Genomic DNA, 23,618 nt, shown 5'->3' with positions numbered 1-23,618 from the left:
CAATAGGCTATTAATAATCAGAATGCACTCATTTTATTTCTTGATCTGAAATCGTTTCAGAATCTGTGAAATCATTCTTTGTGTTCAATTCTGCAAACTCATCAGATCCACACAAATGTAATTTGCATGTCGTATTTTTGTTTGTTTCATTGATCTTTATATATCATGCATGCGATGCTAAGATTTTGTATGTTTTGCAGGTCCCCCCCAAAAGAAGCGCACCTCGATGTTGAAACTCACGCGTTCGGCACGCGCCACAACGTTCGCAACAGATGGGACCCCCCTCCCCCTTCACCTCCGCAGTCTCTACGGACACCACACAACCAAACCCCTCTCTCCCACCAACGATACTCCATAGACTGTAAAAACCCTTGTTTTTATCGTCTATGCACTACTCCCATCACCACTCAGCAGTTTAACTTTCTCCGAGCCTCCAACTTATATTTAACTTTGTTTTTTTAGAAGGGGGAGTTCTGGGTAACAGCATATTAAGGCGCAATCATTCAGTCTGAGAGGAAGATAACATTATATGTATGTGTTAAAATACATAAATAATTTTGTCAAACTTTAATCAACGTTTCAAATTGAGCTTCTTTTGTTTAAACTGTCAGTTTTACGAACAGAATTTGCGCACACATGGCGCATCTAATTGCGTCATTGAAGAACAAACCGCAGGAGCCCCCCCCCCCCCCCCCTCCTTCTGAGCTGTTTCATAAAGGCTACTCGTCCTCTAAAAAAGTTCATGTTTTGAAAAGGATAATGTTACTGCCTCGAACACATGCATGATGCACCGCTACAGTTGGGGGGCCTTTCAACCCTGCTTTCTGTTTGCACGCGCCCTGCCCCGTGGGGCCCCAAATAACTGCCATCATGTCCTGCCTGGGAACAAGAGCTTCCAGATTAAAAAGAAAATCTCAACTGAGGCCTCACATTAACGTTTAGTTTTGGTTTCAGCGCAAGTTTCCATCTGTGCATCTGAAATGACGATCCTCTAAACTGAAAATTACCATAAGATGCTCAACAGTCAGTCCAAGGAGAAAAAAAGAGACATTTTATGAGTCGAAACTATAAATTAATTGGATTGAAGGCAGTTGTAGACTTAAAACATAAAGGAGCAATATAAAAAAGCTAGATTTATGTAATACAAAGATCAATATGAAGCTGACACAAGCCACAGAGACAGAGTCGGTGTATTGAGTTATAAGCGGACGCGAAAGTCGGGTGTTCACACATAGAAGCTTCCAGACTTTCCCTAACGCATCAAATTGTGACGAAAGGATGTCTGGCATCCCACGCCAGAATCCACGCCACCATTTTCCGTATGGCACGCAAGCGTCTGAATGCAGATCTCCGAGGTGTCTGCCCACTTCTGGCTTTCAGACAACTTTGAGGAATAACTTGACTTAAATTTGACAGATATATTCGTCAGTATTGTTTAATAAACAGTTCAAATAACAGATATAACAATAATAATTATGTGGAACACAAAAGTTGTGAAAAAATGTAACTCAATAGCTAATCTAGGTATTTTAGATTTAAAAAAATGGCCAAAAGACTGCAAAAAAGTAAAAAGAAAAGTAAAAATTAAAATTTTGAAGTTTAATTTTTTAAAATTTGAGCTTTTTGACAACCAAAACAGCAAGCACGTCATTTGCTTTGTTGCTGTCTTATTTATTGATAATATGGTGTAAATTAGTGTTTAATATTGTGGTTTGTTAAAGTGTGTTACTAAAATAATAAGATTTCATTTGAACAACAATAATGATTTATTTTACCTGTACACAGGAAAACCTTTCAATAAAGGTTAAAAAAAAGAAACATGTAAAAAAAACTATATTTTACAGTATAGAGGCTTGTACTTGTACCTTTAAAAAGACATTTTTTTTGTATCAACCCAAAACATTTTTTTTACTATTCCCACATCTTTAGGTCTTAGAATTTGGTATTAGCACTGAAAGACAGTGCAGAGATTTGATTGGTGGTGTCATTTTAGCTTATTTGTGCATCACTACTTTGAATCAAAGTGGCTGTTTTGAGATCACAGTTGTAACTAAGCCAAGAAATATCGAGTGGCTGAACAAAGTCTTCTGTTGCAGAAACTTGACAATTAGATCAGATTTTTGAGATTTTGTGGAGGGGAAACTGTATGATAGGAGTAGTTGAATAACTCTACAAGTTTCTTGCACAATTGTGGGATCGATTGATGAAAATTTTTCGTTGGCATTGAAGCAGAAGTGTATGGGTGAGCCGTCAGAAGAGATCCGGACTCATATCTAGATTGTCTGGAAAACACTGTGAAAACCAACGTGTATCACGTTAAAAGTTGTTTCGAGGAGCTTGCATTCATCCCACCATATTTTAATGAGTTGCTGTGTCTCATTGTTGCTCCATGTTTCTCCGTGTTTCTCTGTTTACATCATGCAATGCCCAGCTATGGTGGTCGTTTGGTCCAGTTGTTCCATTTAGAGATTGGAGCCTATTAAAACTGAGAAAACTCAGAGCAAACTGGAGCTCAGTCCTAAACGAACCGAGACCACCGTAAGAGACTGGTCTGAGACCGGTTGCTGGTTCCGAACCAGGGTCTGCTTGGGTGTATTCAGAAATTCTTTTCTGGATTATTGGGGGAAACAAACTCTGGTTCACTTTAACCGAAATGTGTCCGGTATGAATACACTTAGTTTTTGGTATTTGCCATTTTGTTTCAAACGCTCTAAAATTCTGATTTGAAAGGTTAACAAAGATGCCTCCATCAGAAAGAAACTAGTATGACAGGCTGGACAAAATCAAAAAAGATCCCTTTATCATTCAGGGTTAGTCAGTAGGAGCAGGTGAGGAAAAAAGTCATGATCCTCACTGTACCAGTATTGAGTTTTGTGACTGAGGTTTTCATCTCTGTCCGTGGTGCTGATAAATGATGAGCCACTTGGGGCAAAAGCAACTTTAATGTGCAAGTACTTGCCATTTTCTGAAACATACATTAATGTGTAAAGTGGCACATTAGGAATATTTAGAACTTATCCTGAGAAAAACTAACTTACGTCCATACTTAATTAGAATGCCTTTAACAAAAACACTGGCAAAATGTTTATTTGTATAGCACCTTTTCGGCCATTCAAAGAGCATGTGCTGTTCAATAAAGGATTTTTCTAGACTTTTCCATTCTATCCATAGTTTTGAGGGGCATTAAAAGGCACGTTTGTTCACTTTTTTCTAAATTTATTTTAAAAACATTTGTTTTTCATGCATGGAAGGAGTACCTTGGTTGACTAGATTAATGATTTTTAGTAAAAGATGTTACTAATAAGGAAGCGCAATAACTCAAAGTCCCAAAATGCCAAAAATAAAAGCTCATATACAATATAGAACGTTTGGTCTACACCTAGCTAAAGAAGATGTCTGCTTCCTGTGATGATCTTGTTAAACTCTGCTATGCTCTCCCACTAATTCTACTTTGGAAAGTTCAAGGAACCTCATTCAAGTGTGAGTTAAAAATATGCTTTCAGGTCTTAAAATATGATTTTTTTAAAAGCTGCTTTTTAAAAACCTTTTTAGGCTAAACCTTATATGTTTATTCTGGTTGTAACAAAACTTTAGCCGCAGTATTTTGTAACACCTGGAAACCATATGGATTTTCAGTGTAGAGTGATAAAAACTGATAAAAAGGAATTACAGGCATTACAGCTTTGTTCTGACACAGGATTTTTATGATTTATGTCAAATTCTGTTGCTGTGTGAATGAAGTTTTAGAAACTTGATTATGACATGAGAAGACATGTCATCCATTGCTGCAGGGATTCTCTCAATTGAGATAGGGGTATCAGATTGTTACATTATGCTTTTCTGAGATATTTGAGTTATACGCGCCAGCAAACCTGGCCAGGATTATGAAATGAATTAAAATAAAAGGCTGTATGAGTCAAGGACAACCTACTGAAAATAAGAGAAAGCCAACACAGAAGTAAGAAAACAAATATTTTCCAATTGGAAATGCTTTAATTAGACTTCAAGATTCTCCTCAATTCCAGAAGGAATTCCATTTAAATTAAATTCATTTCAATTCCACTAAATTTAAATTATTTTAAAGGAAATGTAGATCACACTTCTATCAGTGGTGTATGAGAAAAAATAAATGTTGGTTGTTTACTTTGCTGACAAATTACTTCCTTTATTGACAGAGTTCTGTAAAATGTACAATTTTTAACAAAATCCGTCTTGTGGGTCTTTTAAAAATGAAACCAAAACACCCAACCCAGTCTCATCCTAAAATAGTAGCTACGTTTGTCCACATGGAAAAACGCATGTTTTTTTACAACAACATTTAAATATGAATCACTACATTTACAAAACATTAGTAATGAAAAACTCCAACAGAGCAGTTGTTGTTTTGTTAAATATTTTCAGACATGTTGATGTGTGTCAGGCAAAAAAGCAAAACATTTAAATATGGCTTGTGACAACCCACGCCTAAACCAACGCTGTTTTTTTTTTCTTTCTTTTTTTTTTTTTTTTTGCAAACGCATCTGTTAAAAAAAACATGTTTTGTGATGCGTCTGGTCCAAGTGACGTCAACAATTCATGCATGGTAATGTCCAATCAGATGAAGGACAAGAGATTATGTTTAATGTCTAAAGACATTTTATCAATCAGACTTTATGATTCTGAAAAGAAAAAGGACGTTTTAAAAATGCCTTTATTTTATATTTTATAATAGAGACCATAATTGTTTGATTTAGCCAATCTAAACTCGATTTTCTTAAAATTATTTAAATTTGGGAATTTTTCTACCTGTTATTTTGTTAAACATTAAATATCCGTACACTTCATACAAAATTAAACACATTTTTCACTAACTTTATTAAAATAGCAGAGCCTTTTCTTACAAATAGCAAGATGAAACGATGCAGGACTTTTTGTCTGCAAATGTAAATAGCATCTGTGTCCTTCTAATCAGTTTCTGATTACTGCATAAAACGTCACTCTTTTCAAATTAAGCCAAAAGTGCAAAACATCGAACTTCAAGCGTCGTTTGCAGAAGCGCACAGAAGTGTCGAAACTATGTGAATCAGATGGACATGGAGCTCCAGACAGGATCTGATTATTCAGAGAAGCCTCACCAAGCCAAAAGCCAAGCTCAACGCTTCATCTGGTGGCGCACGTTTGTTTTTCTCTTCAAAGTTGACAAAAGGTAAAGTCTGGGCGTCGTAGGGACTTTTCCACCAATAGCTGTGGCTCTGCGCTCTGACATCCATTTTACGCACGCACTTTGGTGCGCACAAACCGCGACACAACAGTCAGCCCGCTGAGATTTGACAGGCTGGAATCACACACTCGTTCTTTTTCGTTATGCTGCAGACTGCAAAAGAAAGGGCAGCTTTGCAACATGGTACTGAACAGACGATTTCTTGGCGGGGTTTTTGAATGGATTTATGACTGAGAGGAATCTATTGTGCTGCCTTATCAAGGGCACGAGAGCAGCACGAGCCAAGCAGACAAAAGCAGCAGATGGCTTTCCTGCTCCGATCTTTTCTTTTTTGGAAGTTGCAGGATTGCCGGGTCATTAGCAGGTGTCCGCTGGGAAATGGGTGTACACGACGATAAAATGGTGCAAAAAAAAACTGCTGCTATGAAAAACACAACCCTATAAGCTGTTTTGTTTATTGATTCGTTAATAAACCAAATCCAACCTGAAAATTAAAACGATGAAAAATATACACATTTAGATCAACTGTTATAAAGAGACAGAAACAACTTCCTGTACATAAGCAACAAAAACATACAAAAATGTATTTAATGTTAAATAAATAAATCAAATAAACCAGTTTATTAAATTCAATTAGGATTTTTCTTTAGGTCTTTTAAAGGGTCTGATGCTTTCTGGTGCGCAGCTCTGGGGTGGGGTGTGGCTTGTGTGGTCTCCGCCCTCAAAGAGCAGCGTCTCTCTGCCATTGAGCATCCTAACCTCGTGGTAAAAAGGGCGCTGAATACAACTGCTGTCCACAGCCAGCATCCACACACCGCAGGACCTGGATCATCTCACGAGGCACGCCTGGTATGTTCATGATCAATCAAATACAGATTTTAGAATCACTTCATCTTCAAATTATCTCACATTGAACTACTTTAAAGTTGTTGTTTTTTTTACATTTGAATGTCTTAATTTTAAAATGTAATGACCATGTTTGATCTTTTTTCTGTGTGTTAGTCGTAGAAATAAAGTTGAATTTGAACAGTAAGAATTACAATTGGTAAAAGGCAAGAAGAAAATTTGTACAGTACATTGATGAATAGGATATTATATATAATATATAACTTTGCAAGTATTTTTTGCCAGTAAAACCTTATTTATTCCCCATTAGAAATTATTTTTGGCCTTCTGATTTAAGGAGTGTCATATAAGAAATAAATTATAAAGATAAATTTTTTAAACACATCTAAATAACTGAAAAGAAGATCTTCTTGTCTTTTAAATAGTTAAGTTGCATTTCAAAGTTCTTCTTTGTCAGATGTCCCACTTCTTCTCTGTCACTAATGAGGGTGTGAGAAAGCCTGACGCAGACATTCCCACTGCAGCGCACGGATGACTGAGTTCCTGCCTAAAGCAGCATGCCTGCAGGGTGAGTTCAGGGGTAAAAGCTGTCTTAGCCTTCATGAGAGGGTATTTCATAAGGCTTGGGAATTTCACCTATTACAAAGGTAAGTTTTAACCTGATGCAAACACAAAAATCTAAATTCCATAAGGTTTTTTTTTCACATTGAGAAAGACAAAAGTACCGTAGTAGAAAAACTGGGAAATTGTTAGTTTTTGTTTTTACTATTTGACATAAAAGATTCATAAACAAGCACTCAAATAAGATACTGTTTATCAAATACGAGAACCCATTTTGGTTAAAAAAAAAAAGGTAAAGACTTACGAAAAAATGTAAGGACTACATTTTAAAAAGTTGACCTTTTTCCATATGATTCATGCAATAATCAAACATTTTCTGAAGGAGGTTTTTTACTTGAGTGCATGTAAAGCATTAAACACATCAATAAAGGGTCTTTGCATCCTCCTAAACAGGGGAGTTTCTGGCAACAGAGACTGGATGCTATAATTCTTTATTTAATTTAATTGATTTACCTTTAAATGGATCGAGTTTATATTGGGGTCCAGTATAAATAATGAAATGAAAATGGCCTAAAATGAAAAACAAGAAAGACTCTAATTTGAGAGGTTGAAGAAGAAGAAGTGAGGCATCAACATGACAGACTGGGACAAAAGAAAGAAGAAATAAAGTGTTTTTCTCTCCGTGTGTGTGTCTTCTTTGAGAAGTCTAATAAAAATGTTTTGTGTGGTCTCCTTTTTATACATAAACCTTATTTATGATCAGTTTTATAGCACAACACAGTAATTTGCTGTCATGTATCCATTGTTTCATATCAAAGGGAAATCCTTAATGGGGGTTTAACAAAGGATGCACTCACCTCATGGCACAGTATAAGTGTGAAGAGGAGCTGCATCTTACAAAATATTTGTATGTATTGTCACCTGAATGTAGCTCCTATAAATACTCAATAAATCTATAAGATGCCTTTAAGCTTGTTTTTGTTTCAATAAAAACAAAAAGGGATAAACCCTGTTAAACCAAATTACTGTCTCACATCTAAAAATTTAGATTTGAGCAAAGCTCAACATTACTTTTTTTGAATGGGTCACTGAAATCTGTCTGAGTTTTCCATGTTGACATGAAAGGAGCAGAGCGTGCTTGTCCTCATTTGAATCTTCCCGCGCAACAGCAGATGTGAGCTGCACAATGGATGGGGCCCGCGCCCCTAATAATTGAGTCAAATTTGAATAACTGTCGCACGTCGGACGCGTGCAAGAAATCTCCCAGCTTTTCAGGCGTCGTGGGAAAAACCATTGACAGCCTTTTTACACTCCAGTGGGGAGTCCTCTACTGCAGCAAAGCTGTGGGAAGATCTTTAAGGAAAACACATCCAACACTTGATTAAACTCTGTCAATGATAAATCCAGCAGGCTTGAGGTCATTTCGAGATTAAACTCACAATAAATATCCTATTTAACTTTCTATTCTAAAAAGGGACCAATCTGTGATTTAAAAAAAACGTTATCTGCACTTTTTGATGAAAATAGTGCAATAAACATAAAGTAGGAAAAAGGAAGAAAAAGAATTTAAAAAACAAAACAAATTTACCACTGCTCCTCAAGCGATACGTTCCAAAATTGTATAATGTTTAAATTTCTGAATTGAGAAATGCGTCCTAAACTTTAACGTGAACTCTAAGAGTCACTGTCGCATCATTATACAGCTCAGACTGTCCAACTAATTCAGGGTGTGTTCGTCATGTTGCACCCATTGTGGTCCACTTCCTCTGGGGGATTGTTGCCACTTGTCAGGCCGCTGGGAATTGCCCTCCCTCCCTCCCCATTTTAGTGGACGTACGGTGTCTATGACAGTTGGACCAATGCAACAGATGGCTAGGATGCACGCGCCAAGCACGAGCCTTGAACCCCCACTCCGCTCCCTGATATCTCATCCAAAAATACTGCGCGTTAAGAAGCAAGTTAATGTTGGCTTTTATTGAACCTAAACACGAACAAACAACAAAATTAAAATGAGAATTTCCTCATATGGAGACATTTTGTGTGAAGAGCAGCTTCTGGGTCTTTTGGGTCTCTTGCGGTTTTAAGACTAGACACCTTTGCAGGTAGACCTGCACAGCAAAACACGAAGCTTTCCTGCCACCACTTGGTGATGAAAAGTATTACATGAAAACGGTAACAGGTGAAACCATCCATCCATTATTACGAGGTTGCTGGAGCCTATCAAGCTAAATGAGGACAGGGCATGCTACCCCAGGCCAACAGCCAATCAGGGCCACAAAGACAACAACTCGAAATTCAAAGGGGAGGTTTTACAGAGACAAAAATAAATGACCTTAAAAAAAGATCAGGCCCTATGGGTTGCACATGTTTTTTAATTCTAAAATCTTCATACAAACAGCATCTGCCTGGGAGTTGTTTAAACTGCTTGTGTTTTTAAAATGTAGCCAAAATGTTATATTAAACTTGATAAACTGGCCATAATGCACAAGTACTATCCATGAAAATGTTTAAATTTAATATGTCAAGCACAATATTCAAACTGCAAGCCATGGGGCAATGTTAATTATCCTCACACCACAAAGAAACATCTCTGAATACTTTAAATCATCACAGAAAATGCATTATGTCATCAAAGTGTTAAGACTTTATAGCCACAAGGGGGCCCAAGTCTGGATCCCCTGTGTCGGTCCCCAGTCTGGATAAAATACATGGTTGTGTGCAGGAAGGGCATCTGGCCATCATGCCAAACTAAATGTGCCACTCGATGAAAGCTGATTTGCTGTCGCCACCTCTGACAGGGCGTGCTGAGCGGTGAACATTTGAACAGAAAATGTTTTAAACCAGATTATCGTGTCTTCAAAGAGTTTATATATGGGTTAATATAAAGATTTTATATTTCACAGTAAAAAGTTTACACCCAAATAGAATACATAAAAAGGCAAATATCTGTTCTCATGAACTTGTTAATTTTGACATTATAATAAAAAAACTATTTCATTTATAATCTTTCCATTAGAAAACACGTTTTGGTTACAGTTTTCCAGAAGGCCACTAGATGGACCTCAATTGTGCTGCATATAAATCCACGATGCTTCTTTCTGAAATGAGAATGTTTTCTGTGGTGCGTATTTTCAAATAACTTTTTATAAATTAACATTTTGGTAATATTACTGTTGATCTAAAACATTGAATTCTTTTTTTAATTTGTCTTGAGGCGCAGTTTGTGTGCGCGGCTCCTTTAATTTCTGAGCCGATTTCTAGAGAGCAGAAAGATTCTACGGGCTCAGCGATCCTCCCCCCTGATGGATTATTTAGAAGGTGCTCAGTCCCATGTTGGCATCTGCTATAGAAAGAAAAACACTGCTGTACTCCGAGACGTGTAGAACGCATCACCACAGCACGGGTACAGGTAACCACCTTGACTAGTTTAGTGGCTGAAAGATCTGGAGGCAGACTGAGGAGCGGAGAACACGGTCAGTTATGAGAATGAAGGATGGACTGAGTTCTCTCATGTAAGAACTTCTTCTCAGACTTTTTTCTTGCTTCTGATCATCGCCCTGAAGACTTTGATGGACTGAAAGGCTGACCCAACTCTAACCCGGTGACTGGCATGGTCTGAGGCCTCATGCGCGCGCGGCGCTGACCCCAACTGCCCGGGGGACTAATCGGGGTCAGTTAAAGGAGCGGCTGCGGCGCCGTCATGGTGGCGGAGGGCGACAGGACGCTGCTCGCTGCGAGGCAGGGGGACGTGCAGACTCTCAAAGTGCAGTTTGCTGCAAAGGTGCTGAACAGCGGCATTAAGGATGCGCTGGGCGCCTCGCCCGTCCACCACGCAGCCCGAGCCGGGAAGCTGACCTGCGTGCGCTTCTTGGTGGAAGAGGCGGGCCTGCCTGGAAACTCCATTGCGAACAACGGAGCGACTCCAGCGCACGACGCAGCGGCTACTGGGAACCTGACCTGCCTCCAATGGCTGCTCACTCAGGGGGGGTGTCGACCACAGGTCTGTGGACTGAATGTATTGATACAGGCAGCAGAAAATGTTTCCCCCTGTGATGGTTGGAGTCACATTCTTTATACATGAAGGGGAAAAACTGGACATAGTTTTAATTTGGCCTAATAATACTGTAAATAATGACAAATGTCCTAATTTTAGAGCTTCATTTCGCTTGTAAAGGAATCCCTACAAGCAAAACCACGAAAATTATGGACTTTTATTGAAATTAGACCTTTTGATTTAAACCTCATTTTACTTGCTCATTCTTCAAGTTACAGTAAAGTATGCAAACTTAAATTAGCAAATTATTTGGTAAACTTTTTACAACAAACCCCGGAGGCATAAGTTATATTTTAAAAATATCTGTGAAAGACACTTGCAGACAATTACACTGTTTACATCTCATAATAACTTAATTTATTCGTGCACCTCACAAACTAGAAATCTTACTCAACTCTGCTATACTGTTAAAAGAAAGTGTCTTCACACATAATTTTCCAAATACGTGTGGCCAGCCCTGAACTTTTTTCTTGGCTGCATTGACCTAGAAGAAGGGTTAAGGCTAGGATTATGGTTAGGGTTAAACCACCAAATAGTTCCTGAGCGTGGCCGTTTCTGCAGCTCACCACTCTTCCAGGGGATGGATCAAATGTGGAGAACACATTTCACACAACTAGGTGAGTGACATATGGGATTTTAACTTTAAATACGTTTGGACGCACTTAAAATATGTGCGGGCAATGATGCATTATGCATCTTGGCTGCATGTATTACATGTGGCCAACATGCATTTCCATCATTTTTCAGCAGGTCGCACATGGGTTTGTTCAAATAACATCAGCCCTGTGAAAATATAATCCTCTTGTTGTTCAGGTCTGGTTGTTTCAGAAAACAAAACAAAAAAAAAAACAAAAAAACAATATTATTACTTGTTAAAAAGAATCAAATAAAAAATGCAAATGATAAGGATGCTGGTTGGGAAAGACTCAATTACAACAGAATGGCTTTTAGGTGCAACTAAGCTTCATAAATTGTTTGAAATGAGAACAAAAACCCCATGAATTTGAGCAACAACAACAAAAAGCATGATGGGCCAAAAGGAGTAGATGTGGAAGGGTACAGTTGGAAGCCATGGACTCAAATATAGAAGTCTCATTAAAACAGCTGCTTAATTGCCAAATGAAACCTGTGACTGACTTGGGAGAAGGAACAGAACCCAAAAACAAAAGAAATTGTCAATCAACTTAGAAAGCACCAGTCTCCAAAACTTCTATGGGAGCAGAGAAAATCAGTTTTACTGCACCTTTTCCATCCTGAACTATAAGGTGAAAAAAAGCTTGACTTTACACTGACAAAACCTGGAAAAGTAAATAAATAAGTGGAGTTGGGATCCGTTAAATCAAATCTAACAGCTCTTTTTTGTATATTTCCTCTCATGACTAATTTAATATTTTATCCACGTATAGCTTTTTATTGATTCTTACATTTTTTCGTTTATTTTAAACAACAACAACCTTCAATCCATCAAATGCAGGTCTGGCTTTTTAAGGTACTTTGATTTTTGCATCCCACCAACACTTAAGAATGTAATGATGAGTAATAGTGCACAAGTACCATTTTAATAGATTTTGAAACTTAAGGTAAATAATTAAATACATTTATTTTAAAACTATTTTTACAGTTATGATTTTCTTTGTTTCTGAACTTTTTTTCTCATGCTAAAGTTTTACAACTTCAACTCTTGGAATACAAACTTAAATCAGATCATTAATGACTTTTGACTGGATGACTCGTCTGCTGGACTTTTATATATGTAGTTGTAGATTTAGATAAGTTAATTCTTCTCTAAGAGTTCTGGTAAATCGCCTGTCCGTCCTGGGGGAGGATCCCTCCTTCATGTGGGCACCCCTGAGGTTTCTTCGTTTTTTCCGGAATCCGTTTTTTTGGGGAGTTTTTCCTTACCGCGAAGGGGGGTCTAAGGGCAGGGATGCCAGTATAGCTTAGTCAGTTTGTTAGTTCATTTTAGTATTTTCCTATTGAACTCTTTGTATTCGTGATCCTTTTAAGTTCATGTTTTACTTCGAAGCCCATCGAGACGACTGTTGTTGTGATTTTGGGCTATACAAATAAAATTGAATTGAATTGAATTAATTGCATTAACACACTTATGTCCAAAGAGAGAGATTTGATCAAAGGTTCTATATGTTTAATTGGTGTAGAGAACTATTACCTCCTTAAACCATTTAACATTATTTTGTAGTTCTCCTAAAGCACTGTTTTTTTTGAGCCAAGGCGCACTTTATCCTTGACAAAAATCCTGCGGCACACCAGCATCCAAAAATTAAAAAAGGAGAAATTTTATAGTCTGTATTGATGTGCAGTCCCTTTGCAACGTGCATTTTTGTTATAATTGTGGCAGAAAGAGCTGGACATTGCAGCTGTTTTTTCTGAAACATGTAATAAAAGTTAAGTTCATTTTCAGTAATAATTTTCAACTAAATTATTTGAAATTTTACCCTGGTAGTTGTTTTTCCTTTCAGTTTATTAACATGCAATATTATCTAACCTCACAAAAAACAAATATATTCCTTCTAAATAGTGATTTATTTTTTTAATATTTTTTTTAGATGTTTTTGCAAAGGCAACTGTGATTTTTGAACAACAGGATCACAATATGTTTGATAAATTTTACACAAAAAAAACTTAAATATTTATGTTTATTGTAGTAAGCATGTTGACGTTTTTTTAGTTTTTCTTTTGTCTTCATCAAAAATGAAGTCTTTGAAAACTTTAACAAAAATGTTTTATTTCTTTTTAGATGATTAAATTGTTTCAATTTAGTGTAATAATAATAATTGATACTTTATTTATCCCAAAATGGGGAAATTCTTCTCCGCATTTTGACCCATCCCCTGGGGGGAGCAGTGAGCTGCAGACTGGCCGCGCTCGGGGGGGCGACAGCTGGCTGCGGAGTGCGGGGATCGATCTGCCAATCCTTCAGTTATTGGACAACCTGCTCTACCGCCTGGGCTAAACTGCTGCCTTGTGTCTGTTGGCCACTTCACCTTAAACCTGTTTCTTAAATGTTGTTATTACTTCTACTTAAGCTTAACTTTTGATTTTTCAAAAGTGACTGAAATCTGAAAGCGTATTTGTCCTGCAATTGAGACATTTTTAGAGAAGCATGAAGCATTTCAGTTAAAAAGGACTTGGATCAAACTCTGGGATGTTTGGCTGTTATTAAACACAAACCTTGAAGGAGAACTAAACTGTTGACTTCTCATTTCATCAAGATTTAAAAACTGTTTAAATGTGTGTTTGTTGTGGTTTCAAGAGGTTTAACCCTTCTGCTATCCTAGGCACTTTAACATTGGGAGTTGGGTCATCTAGACCCACTAGACAGTGCTCTGAACCTTTTTTCTTCAATGATTTGTGATCTTCACTGGTGTCCATGGATTACATGAAATCTTTTCACCTTTATCCACCTTTGTCATGGTAGGGAGAACACGTCAATGCAAGGGTGGGGTCATCTAAGATAGCACAAGGGTTAACAGGGAAGACTCATTGTAGCGCAGAGATGCTGTCACTTTAACACAATGCATCATGGGAGATGTAGTGCATAAACCGACGCCAAAGCCAGAATGACTTGCATACCTTAGCTTTATTTTTATACTTTTTCCACAGTCTGATACTGGATCGTGCGTAAAGCTCCACTGCTAAAGACGAGCTTTAGCTGGTATTTTTGTTGGAACTGAGAGACTTTATGAGCTAAATCAGGACAAGGAAGTGAGGACTTTAACCACTTCTGATTGGTCAGACTGATGACGTATGATTAGGGGTCCAAAAATGATTGGCAGAGACAGTTGAAGCGGCGGGGACTTTTCCGCAAACAGAGCTGAGGCTGCGGCTAAATCGCTGTGAAGTCATTCTTATCAAAGTGTCTTTATTATAATCAAATAAACACAAAGAAAAAAGTATTTAATGATCTTTCATATTCCTAACTACTCAGTATTTTATCAGGGCTGTTTGGATGAACAAAGAGCTGATATCCTGGAGATGGTAAATGTTTTTAGATCAGTGAAAATGGGTAATTTCCCACGGTACACCTGACCGTCTCCAGTCACACTAGTCACACTTGTGTACCGCGGCAAATCGGTTGAAAAACACTGTCCTAAAGAACAGTTTTAAAATCACATTTTACCCTTTAAATACGTCACAAGCTAATGATTTCAAAATGAGAATTTTTCTTGTGACAAAGGAAGTCCAGAAGTGTATATAGAAAGTCAATAATTTTTTGTATTATTTTCCAGGTCCTCAATACAAACATATCAAGTATCCTTTCAGCCTAACAAAGAATTGTCTGAATTTTGAAACCAATACGGTTTTGGACAACAGTCTTTCATCACACCAAATAACCTTCATTATTTATTCATAAAATAACGTTATTTTAGCTGCTACTATTAGCCTGTTTGGGTGAAACTTTGCAGTGAACTGACTAATCATTCACTTCTTGTCAGCTACTGTACTTACACTTAATTGTCTTTGAAAAAACCAAACCAAAATGCATCTGAATAATTCTTAAAGACTTAAAAGCAAAACTTGTGGTACCATGGTGATTGTAGTACTTTATGTCTTGACTTGATAAGATCCATTTGGAAATATGTGAGGATGGTGGGAAGGCCATAGATTGTTTTTCATTGAAGGTTAAGTTAGAATAGTCTATTTGAATAACCTTTCACATGCCAGTGCAGTAATGACTCATGCAATCCATTCTTCCATCTTCCAAACCTGCTTCATCTCTCATGAAATCTGTGGATTCATTTTTTTAAAGCCATTTCTTGTAGTATGTTTTTCCAAGAAAACAACTCGTAATTTTATTAATGAAAGTTTAAGCTTTTGAGTTTGAATCAATTGTCACGTGACAACAGTTAACCTATCAAAACAGATTTAAGGTTTTTGAGTTTTTAAATAGAATAACAAATGTTTTTGATCAAATTGGATCCAGTCCTTATTCTAGTTGAATCATAAACTTATGAATCTAGATTGAATTGATTTAAAACTGGCAGTAGGGAGCCTTTTTTCTTAAGTAACTGCTGCCTCAAGAACTGTTTTTTTCTCCACACCAATGAGAATCTGTTGAGAGTACAGATGAAAGGTTATTCGACAGGTTTTCTCACTAATGTAAACTTGTTCATGTTGTGTTGAATTTTAAGGAGAAATGATCTAACCCTGTGCTCCTGATGTATATTTTGCAGGACAGAGACAGTTCTGGCGCCACTGTTCTCCATTTGGCTTCCCGCTTCAGTCACCATGAAATCACTGAGTGGTTGCTGAAGAGTGGTGAGGTGGACCCTGGAGTGTCCACTGATACAGGCGCTTTACCTGTTCATTACGCTTCTGCCAAGGGGGACCTGCCCTCCCTCCGACTGTTACTGGGACACAGCCCAAAGTAAGAGTGAGCTTGTAAAACCCCTTGCTGATGAGTTTTACCCTCACTGTAGGCATATTAGCTGAATGAATACGAGATGGCATGCTTGCACACTGAATTGGCTGAGCTGCAAATGTGTGTCAGGAGATTGTGTTAGTTAGCTAAAGAACATACACTTGTTGTTTTTATTATTTTTAATATGTTACAGCATTACTCTCTTCATCTGACAACAGCAGTTTCAGTTTTACTGGTATAGAAAAGTACAAATGTCAATGACATTATTTAGCAACCTACTAAATTTACAACTGCTTTCATATAATACAGATGAGCAGAATCACACATTACTGTCTGGAAATGCAAATCATTGAAACATAATTTTTTTGTCAGTATTCTAACAAAGGTTTTAATTGTATATGGGGTCAGAGACTTTGAGAGTCCTGATGATATAAATCTTCTTCTAACCTGTATGTGTGCTCCTTTTGTTGTGTTTTAAAACCTTAAGAAAATTGGTTGATTTGGTTTATGTCAAGCAATTTTAGCAATGAAAACAAAGAAAAAAGAGAATTAGAAATAAAAAATACTTAAAAATGTGAAGTATTCTAAATACACTATATTAAATCATAAGATAAGAAAATGATGCTGTCTTCTTGACATTATAATTGCTTCTAAGGGTAGACATATTTGCACTAATGCAAGAAATACATAAGGAAAATAATTGACTCCGCAGTCCACTGCAGGCATGCTCTTGGTCCCCTATTGAAACATGCTATAGCAGTGTGAGTGTACAGGTTCAGACGCCAGGCCTCTACCACAGTAGAAGCATGGTGTTAATACATTGTACTCGTGAAAGATTTTACGACTGTTTGACAGACATGTTGCTGGTGTTGTTTAAACCTGCTTAAGTCATAAAAGACAAGTTTGGTTGTTATAAAATACTCAGGGGAGGAATCAGAAAGCTTGTTCCATCTTGACCACCTAAGAAAACCCAGTTTGCTTGTTTTAAAACTTTATTGGTTGTCTTCTTTTTGGTCAAAGTTTTTTTCTTTTGGCAAGCAAAGAGGTGTTAACAGTAGGGTACAGTGTGTCTCTGAAGGGTAGCAGTCATTCAGGGAAACCATCTCTGTCCTACGAAAAGCACTAAACCTTTATGATTTGGCAGTACAAAGTACCGGTAATTGTCACAGGCCTTAAATATTCTTGCATTTGTTAGAAAGTAGGAATCCTTAAATATGGTCAATTCACTTTGAAGTCAGCACCATGCAACCTTTTGATGAACTGTAATCTTATCATTTCTATTTTTGTTTCCTTTACAACCCAGAGGACCATTGTTGCTGATACCTACATTGTTGTGTTGACTATGTAAAACATTGTGCAGACTACATGTCTACAGCACACACTAGAGACTATGTCATCAAAACAGTCATAAGATCATAATTATATTGACTTGATAAAAATGTTCTCTAAACATATTTGAGTGTAAACATTACATGCAAACTTATTTGTATCACTTTGGTAATTTTATTTTTCCAACAAAGGTCCTTTAACACCTTATAAACTTTATGATATATTGTTATTTACATGAGCCCTTTTCCTATTCGGTCTGAATTTTAATCAAAACATAAAAGTTTCCTATGATATTACTAATAATAAATGAGAAAAAACACAATTTTTATTTTTTTGATATGTATAACCCCAAAAATTAAGAAAATAATAAAGATAGCCCAATTTAACAAAAAATGACCAAATCAATAGTGGCATTTCCACCATTTGCCACAACAGTAATGTCTCATGCTTCTCACTAGCTTCATAATGTTCTGAGGCAAAGTGTTCCACTCTTCCAAGTGCTAAATGCAGTTCTGCCGGAATACTTAGGGTTTGGGTAAGATCAGGCAAAATTAGCTGTTTATACCCACAGAAAGTTGAAATTGATGCCACATTGAAAAGGATTTTTCAGTTGATATGTGGCCCCATCTATCACTTGGTCTATCACTCCAATACAACTGTCTCATTCTCCCCAAAATCTATGAAGTGAGACAAATACTTGGTATACGAAATCCACTGTTTTTTTTACAGTATAACTAACTTATTGTGAGTATTATAAATATTTACCAGGCAAAAGCCAGGTCCGGATAGAATAAGATTGCTTTCTTTTTTTCTTTGTATATACCGCCACCACTTGCTGGTGTTTATTGCATGTTTCTGTCTTTAGTCAGTTGAAATAACTATGCTGCTGATAATATCTTCTTTTAACAAAATTTACCTGTATGCAGAACCCTTTCCACAAAACATGAGTACAAAAGCTACAGTAATCCAGCTTGGATGAATCCCCACACTTTTACAGTAAATATCAAAAGAAAGAGTTTAATTCCCAAACAGCCTTTACCGAAAGAGGTGATACATTTTTCAAACAGGATCCTCTCCCTCTGAGGCAATTTTTCAACGGTTGATTTTTAATCTCTTATTTTAAGAACATCAGATTTACTTTTATTTGAAATATCAAGGGTTTGTTTCAACATATATTGGCATCATTTTCTTCGTGTATTTTCTTTTATGTGGAACATATACATCTTTTTTTTTTAGCTATTTTCTGTTTTAATTGACATTGCACCATCCTAAAAAAAACTAAATTCCGAGTTTTTACCCTGACTTGGCTCAGAACTGTTGTTTTGACACTAATTTCCTTGTAACAAAATGTTCTGAACCTCAAATATTGTCGGCTTACACCTTACACAGTTGCATTGCTGTTTTAAATTTAATGAGCCTCGGGGACATGGTAACCTCCTGATAGCTTGGCCCCATTCACTCCTCTGCTCCACCCCTCCCACCACTGCTGTTTACCACTATCTCCACAGTGACACAGAAGCACCAACTGAGGATAAGATAATGAGAAAAACAAACTCATTTGAATAGATAAGCTGCTTTCTTGTCAGCAGCCTCAGGTCTAGTATTGAAATAGGACTTTGAAAAAGCTAGATGATTTGTGATGTGATCTATGAGTTTGCACATGTGTGGCTTGTCTTGTCTAAAAATGATGTTACATAATCGCTTTAGTTTCAAGCTCCCTGCAGAGGTGAAGGCACACACGCACAGGCTCCAGCAAACAAGAAATCCCTTTGAAGTCTATTGTGGCATTTTTCTGTTTGCATTATTACACTTTAGTGTTTTGTGTCCTTTGGGTAACCCAACCCCAACTGCATCATGATACTGAAATCTTCCACTGAAGGATTAGTGTCTTCAAAAATGACAGCAAATTTCAGATTTGGGTGAAAATACGAAAAAATTAAAAAATTATTTCAACCTACATTAACCTACCTTTCTATTCTGTCATTTTTCTTTTCCCTGGTCATGGACCAAGAGCTTTGCTCAAACCCATCTTTTGAGTTGGTCTCTGTCTTTTTCCAATCAGACCGAGCTCAGGTTTGCCCTGAGTTTCCTCAGAACAATTGGACAAAAACGGCCACCGTAGCCAAACATTGTGGGAAGCAAACAGGGAAGGAAGGAAGCAATTCATTAAAATTTGGTTGGATGAATGCAGGCTTCTTAAAACGACTTTTAACGTGATAGACATTGCTTCTCGCAGTGTTTTCTTGACAATCTATCCCTTGTGCTATCCTATGACCACACCTTTAAATTGACGTGTTATCCCTACCATGATAAAGATGGATAAAGGTGAAGAGGATTTCATGTAATCCATGGACACCAGTGAAGATCACAAATCATTGAAGAAAAAAGGTTCTTGTGGGGTCTAGATGACCCAACTCCCATTGATAAAGTGCCTAGGATAGCACAAGGGTTACATGTCATAAACACTTATCAGCTTACCTTCACTTCAATCAAATTCAATTCAATTTTATTTGTATAGCCCAAATTCACAACAACAGTCGTCTCGATGGGCTTCGTATCGGTAATTGAAAAAGTGAAACAAACTCAAAAGGATCATGAATACATAGAGTTCAATAGGAAAATACTAAATTGAACTAACAAGCTGACTAAGCTAAACTGGCATCCCTGCCCTTAGACCCCTCTTCGCGCGGGGTCTTCATAGCCAATGTCTCCTCAGTAACCACGTTCCAGCATGCCTCCGCTTGGCCTCTTGGACATTTACCACTCCAGCCTCACCCGCAAAGCCTTCAGGATTGCAGGGGAACCCTCACACCCATCCCAGAGTCACTTCCTCCTGCTGCCATCAGGGAGAAGACTGCAAAGTCTCCAGGCCAGAACCAGCAGGCTCAAGGACAGTTTCCTCCATCAGGCGATAAGGAAACTCAACTCCCTCCCTGCGCTACCCCCTCTGCCCCCTCCACTCCATGCTACAAAATCACACTGAAAAACTTTCACACCTGTTCACCAAAGACTGCCATCACCGACTCGTTCTTAGCACTGTTGTCACTTTAAACTGCCACTTTAAACATCTCATTCTTCTTTTGCACTGTTTAGATTGCTGTTATTCTTCTTCTTATTGGTGTTATTTTATCTATTTTATTTTATTCTTTTCTAAGCTGCTTGCACTGTGGGGCGAAATGAAAGTAATTTCATCTGTGCTGTATGTCTTGTGTATGCAGCATATTTGACAAAAAAGCTGACTTTGACTTTTGACTTGGAAGTAAGTAGTAAAAAGTGTTGTATCAGACGTTAAGACAGACTTTCAAAATTTGTCAGCAAAACATAAAGTTTAAACAGGTAAACTAACCCAACCAGGATTTCAAACCGCAGGACTTCCATAAAATCTGTCTCTTGTTGCTTTGCCCTGCCATTTTAATGCCTGGCCAATGACTGAAAAGATCTTTAGTAAAGTTGTTTTGTTTACAGGCTTTGGTTTCAAAAGTGAATATAGACCAAAACGCAAGGTTCACGATACGATCCGGACATAATTAAGCAGACTCAATCTCCTTAATTTCCAAAGGACTTTTTCCAAAGTCAGTCTGAATATTCACCCTTGGTAAAAAATTGATAAAGAAAGCCTTGTAAGCATCAGCTTACTGATCAGATGAAGGAAACGGATCATAATAAGTGTCTAACCTCATGCTGTGCCTGAACAAACACTTAATTAAGGTACAAACAGTCATAAGGTCGACATTATTTCAAATACAGAGGAATACAAACATTATTTTTATATTTGGTGCATTGATGATTTTAGGAGTAATAATCAATATTTCTTTTTGGTTAAATAGCAGATTTATTCATTTAGTTTCAAAATCTCCCGAGCAAAAATGTAACTGTAGATTTTGTGACAATATTGTCGTGACGTTTATCTGTCTGGAAATCGTAAAACACGTCAGAATTGATGGTTTTTTTGTGCATAGATGTGTGGGAGAGCGATTGCAGTTTTGCATTTAGAAGTCTTTGATTAAGGTTCCAAATTGGTGGCCCATCAGTCCACGCCAGTAAACCTAAACAAAAAGCCTAATGTGCCGAATCTGTGTTGATGGCCTTTTCTTCACAAAAGAGTGAATGAATAAGAGATGGTAAAACAAAGAGAGAGAGTGAAAGGGAGCAGACGGGTTATGCAATTGCTTAGTACAGATTAAGATCTTTGGCCAGGACTATTTCAACATATGCATGAAAAGGGTTGCACCTTTGCAGGGAGATAATCAAGAACCCTGTCAGTTTTAACAACAGCTACAGTGGTTGCTCCAGTTAAGCCCCAGTAAAGTATCTGTTTCTTTTTCTATTGTATTTTTTGGCAAAACATAAGTTTAAATTTAATCGCTTTAATTAAAATAATACATATTTATTTTTTGATCATACATCTTCTACCCTCTCTGAGACAAAACCAGGATAAAAAATGATCAAGATGACAATGATATTTAGCTTCGTTGTCTTTGAAAGAAATTCTCTGCTTTAAAATCTGTTTGTGTTCATTACATCCATTTATAAGTCAATTTATAAGCCTGTTTATGTTTTTGTTGGTGAGGAGGGCTTTCTTAAAGTAATTAAAGGTGTCAGGAAACGTGTTAGGATACAATAGGAGGAAAGGTTAAATAAGAGAGTATTTCACTCAGCTAACGGCTTACTTCCACTTACTGTGCTCAGCCTTAATCTTCTTAATAACTTCTTGGTACATGTTGGATAAAAGCCCCTTTCAGCTCCTTCACAATACAAGGTTTAAACACAGTAACATGCCACGGTCATGAGTTGTAGGGTTAAGAAATTCAGTTGACAAGAAACAGACATGTCAAAAATCACTTGTTAATGTCTGAAAGATCCTTAAAGGAACTAAACCAGACAAATATAATTTAACATTGTTTTTAACCTTTTATTTTCTGTCATTGCATGATATTATTAGGGGTACTTTGCTAAAAATTATGACTAATATCTAAACTCTTAAATTCATAATTTTTAGCATATCTCAAATAATTATACTTTAGTTTATTTTCTTTTTTCATAAAAATGCTGCACTAAATTAGCATTAAAGTGAGGTCAGTTTTAAATTATTTCCCATTTGAGACTCATTATTGTTTTTCATGATATTTGAATTGCAGTTCTATGTTTCATTTTAATAGTGTAATATATGATTTCAATGTTTTTAAAACACCCAAGCTCTTTTGACCACTGCTATGTAAGACGTTTTATAGAAAACCTTCTCAAATGGAACTTTTTGTTTTATCTACCAATTTACAGTTTACATGAAATAAAAAAAATGTGCAAATAGTGCAATTGTGTGCTCTATACTTTCAGCACTTGCTGGGCACTTTATTTGGTACACCTTGACAGTACCGAGTTGGACCCCCTTCAGAACTGCCTTAATCCTTCATAGCATAGATTCAACAAGGTACTGAAAACATTCCTCAGAGAGTTTGCAGATTTGTCAGCTCACATCCATAATCTCCTGTTCCACTACATCCCAAAGGTTCTCCATTAGGTTGAGATGTGGTGACTGTAGAGACCATTTGTGTCCAGTGAACTCGTTGTCATGTTCAAAAGGCTACTGTAGCCCTCTGCTAGGTTGGACATTTTGTGCGTTCGGGGATCCTCTTCTGCAGACCTCGGTTGTAAACAGTGGTTATTTGAGTTAACGTTACCTTTCTATCAGCTGGAAACAGTCTGCCTATTCTTCTCTGACCTCTGGCATTTCCGCCCACAGAACTGCTGCTCACTGGATGTATTTTTTTTCCAGACCATTCTCTATAAACTCTATAAATGATTGTGGGTAAAAATCCCAGTAGATCAGCGGTTTCTGAAATCCATCAACAACCATGCCATGCCATGTTTACATGCCTAAAGAACACTTGGACAGGTGTGTCCCATGAAGTGGCGAGTGTGTGTGTCAATGTTTTTTTATGTTTAACTTCTCTGTTTATTATTGCTTTATGTGATCTTGACCTGTTCAAATGTTTATTATTGGTACAATATAAACTCAATTTTCACTGTATCTGTCAACTAATTGGTTGGTTTTCAGAAATAAGTCATCAACCAATAAGTTACAGGTTTTGGGCTGATTTCTCCTCTTCGTGTGTGTTTAATCCTTGTGCTATCTTAGATGACCCCCACCCTTACATTGACGTGTTCTCCCTACCATGACAAAGGTGGATAAAGGTAGAAAGATTTCATGTAATCCATGGACACCAGTGAGGTTCACAAATCATTGA

The 23,618-nt window shown here is 37.2% G+C and overlaps 1 protein-coding gene across 6 annotated transcripts in view; it reads left to right on the top strand.

Moving 5' to 3' along the window:
- The first annotated feature begins 9,717 nt into the window (after nt 1-9,717).
- espn (espin) overlaps nt 9,718-23,618 on the top strand; it is a 45,405-nt gene continuing 31,504 nt past the window's right edge. For 2 of the 6 annotated variants that reach the window (XM_020704516.2, XM_020704517.2), the window contains exons 1-2: nt 9,719-10,607; nt 15,857-16,050. In XM_020704516.2, coding sequence (XP_020560175.1) covers nt 10,308-10,607; nt 15,857-16,050 — 494 coding nt within the window. In that variant the 5' untranslated portion in view covers nt 9,719-10,307. Of the gene's footprint in view, nt 10,608-15,856; nt 16,051-23,618 lie in introns of all 6 variants that reach the window. The other 4 variants (XM_020704520.2, XM_020704519.2, XM_020704515.2 and 1 more) reach the window with 3 other exon arrangements.

Source organism: Oryzias latipes, chromosome 7 (assembly GCF_002234675.1).
Source record: "Oryzias latipes chromosome 7, ASM223467v1".
Lineage (NCBI taxonomy): Eukaryota > Metazoa > Chordata > Actinopteri > Beloniformes > Adrianichthyidae > Oryzias > Oryzias latipes.
The sequence above is the reverse complement of the archived record's forward strand: the minus strand, read 5'-3'. Positions and strand labels throughout refer to the sequence as shown.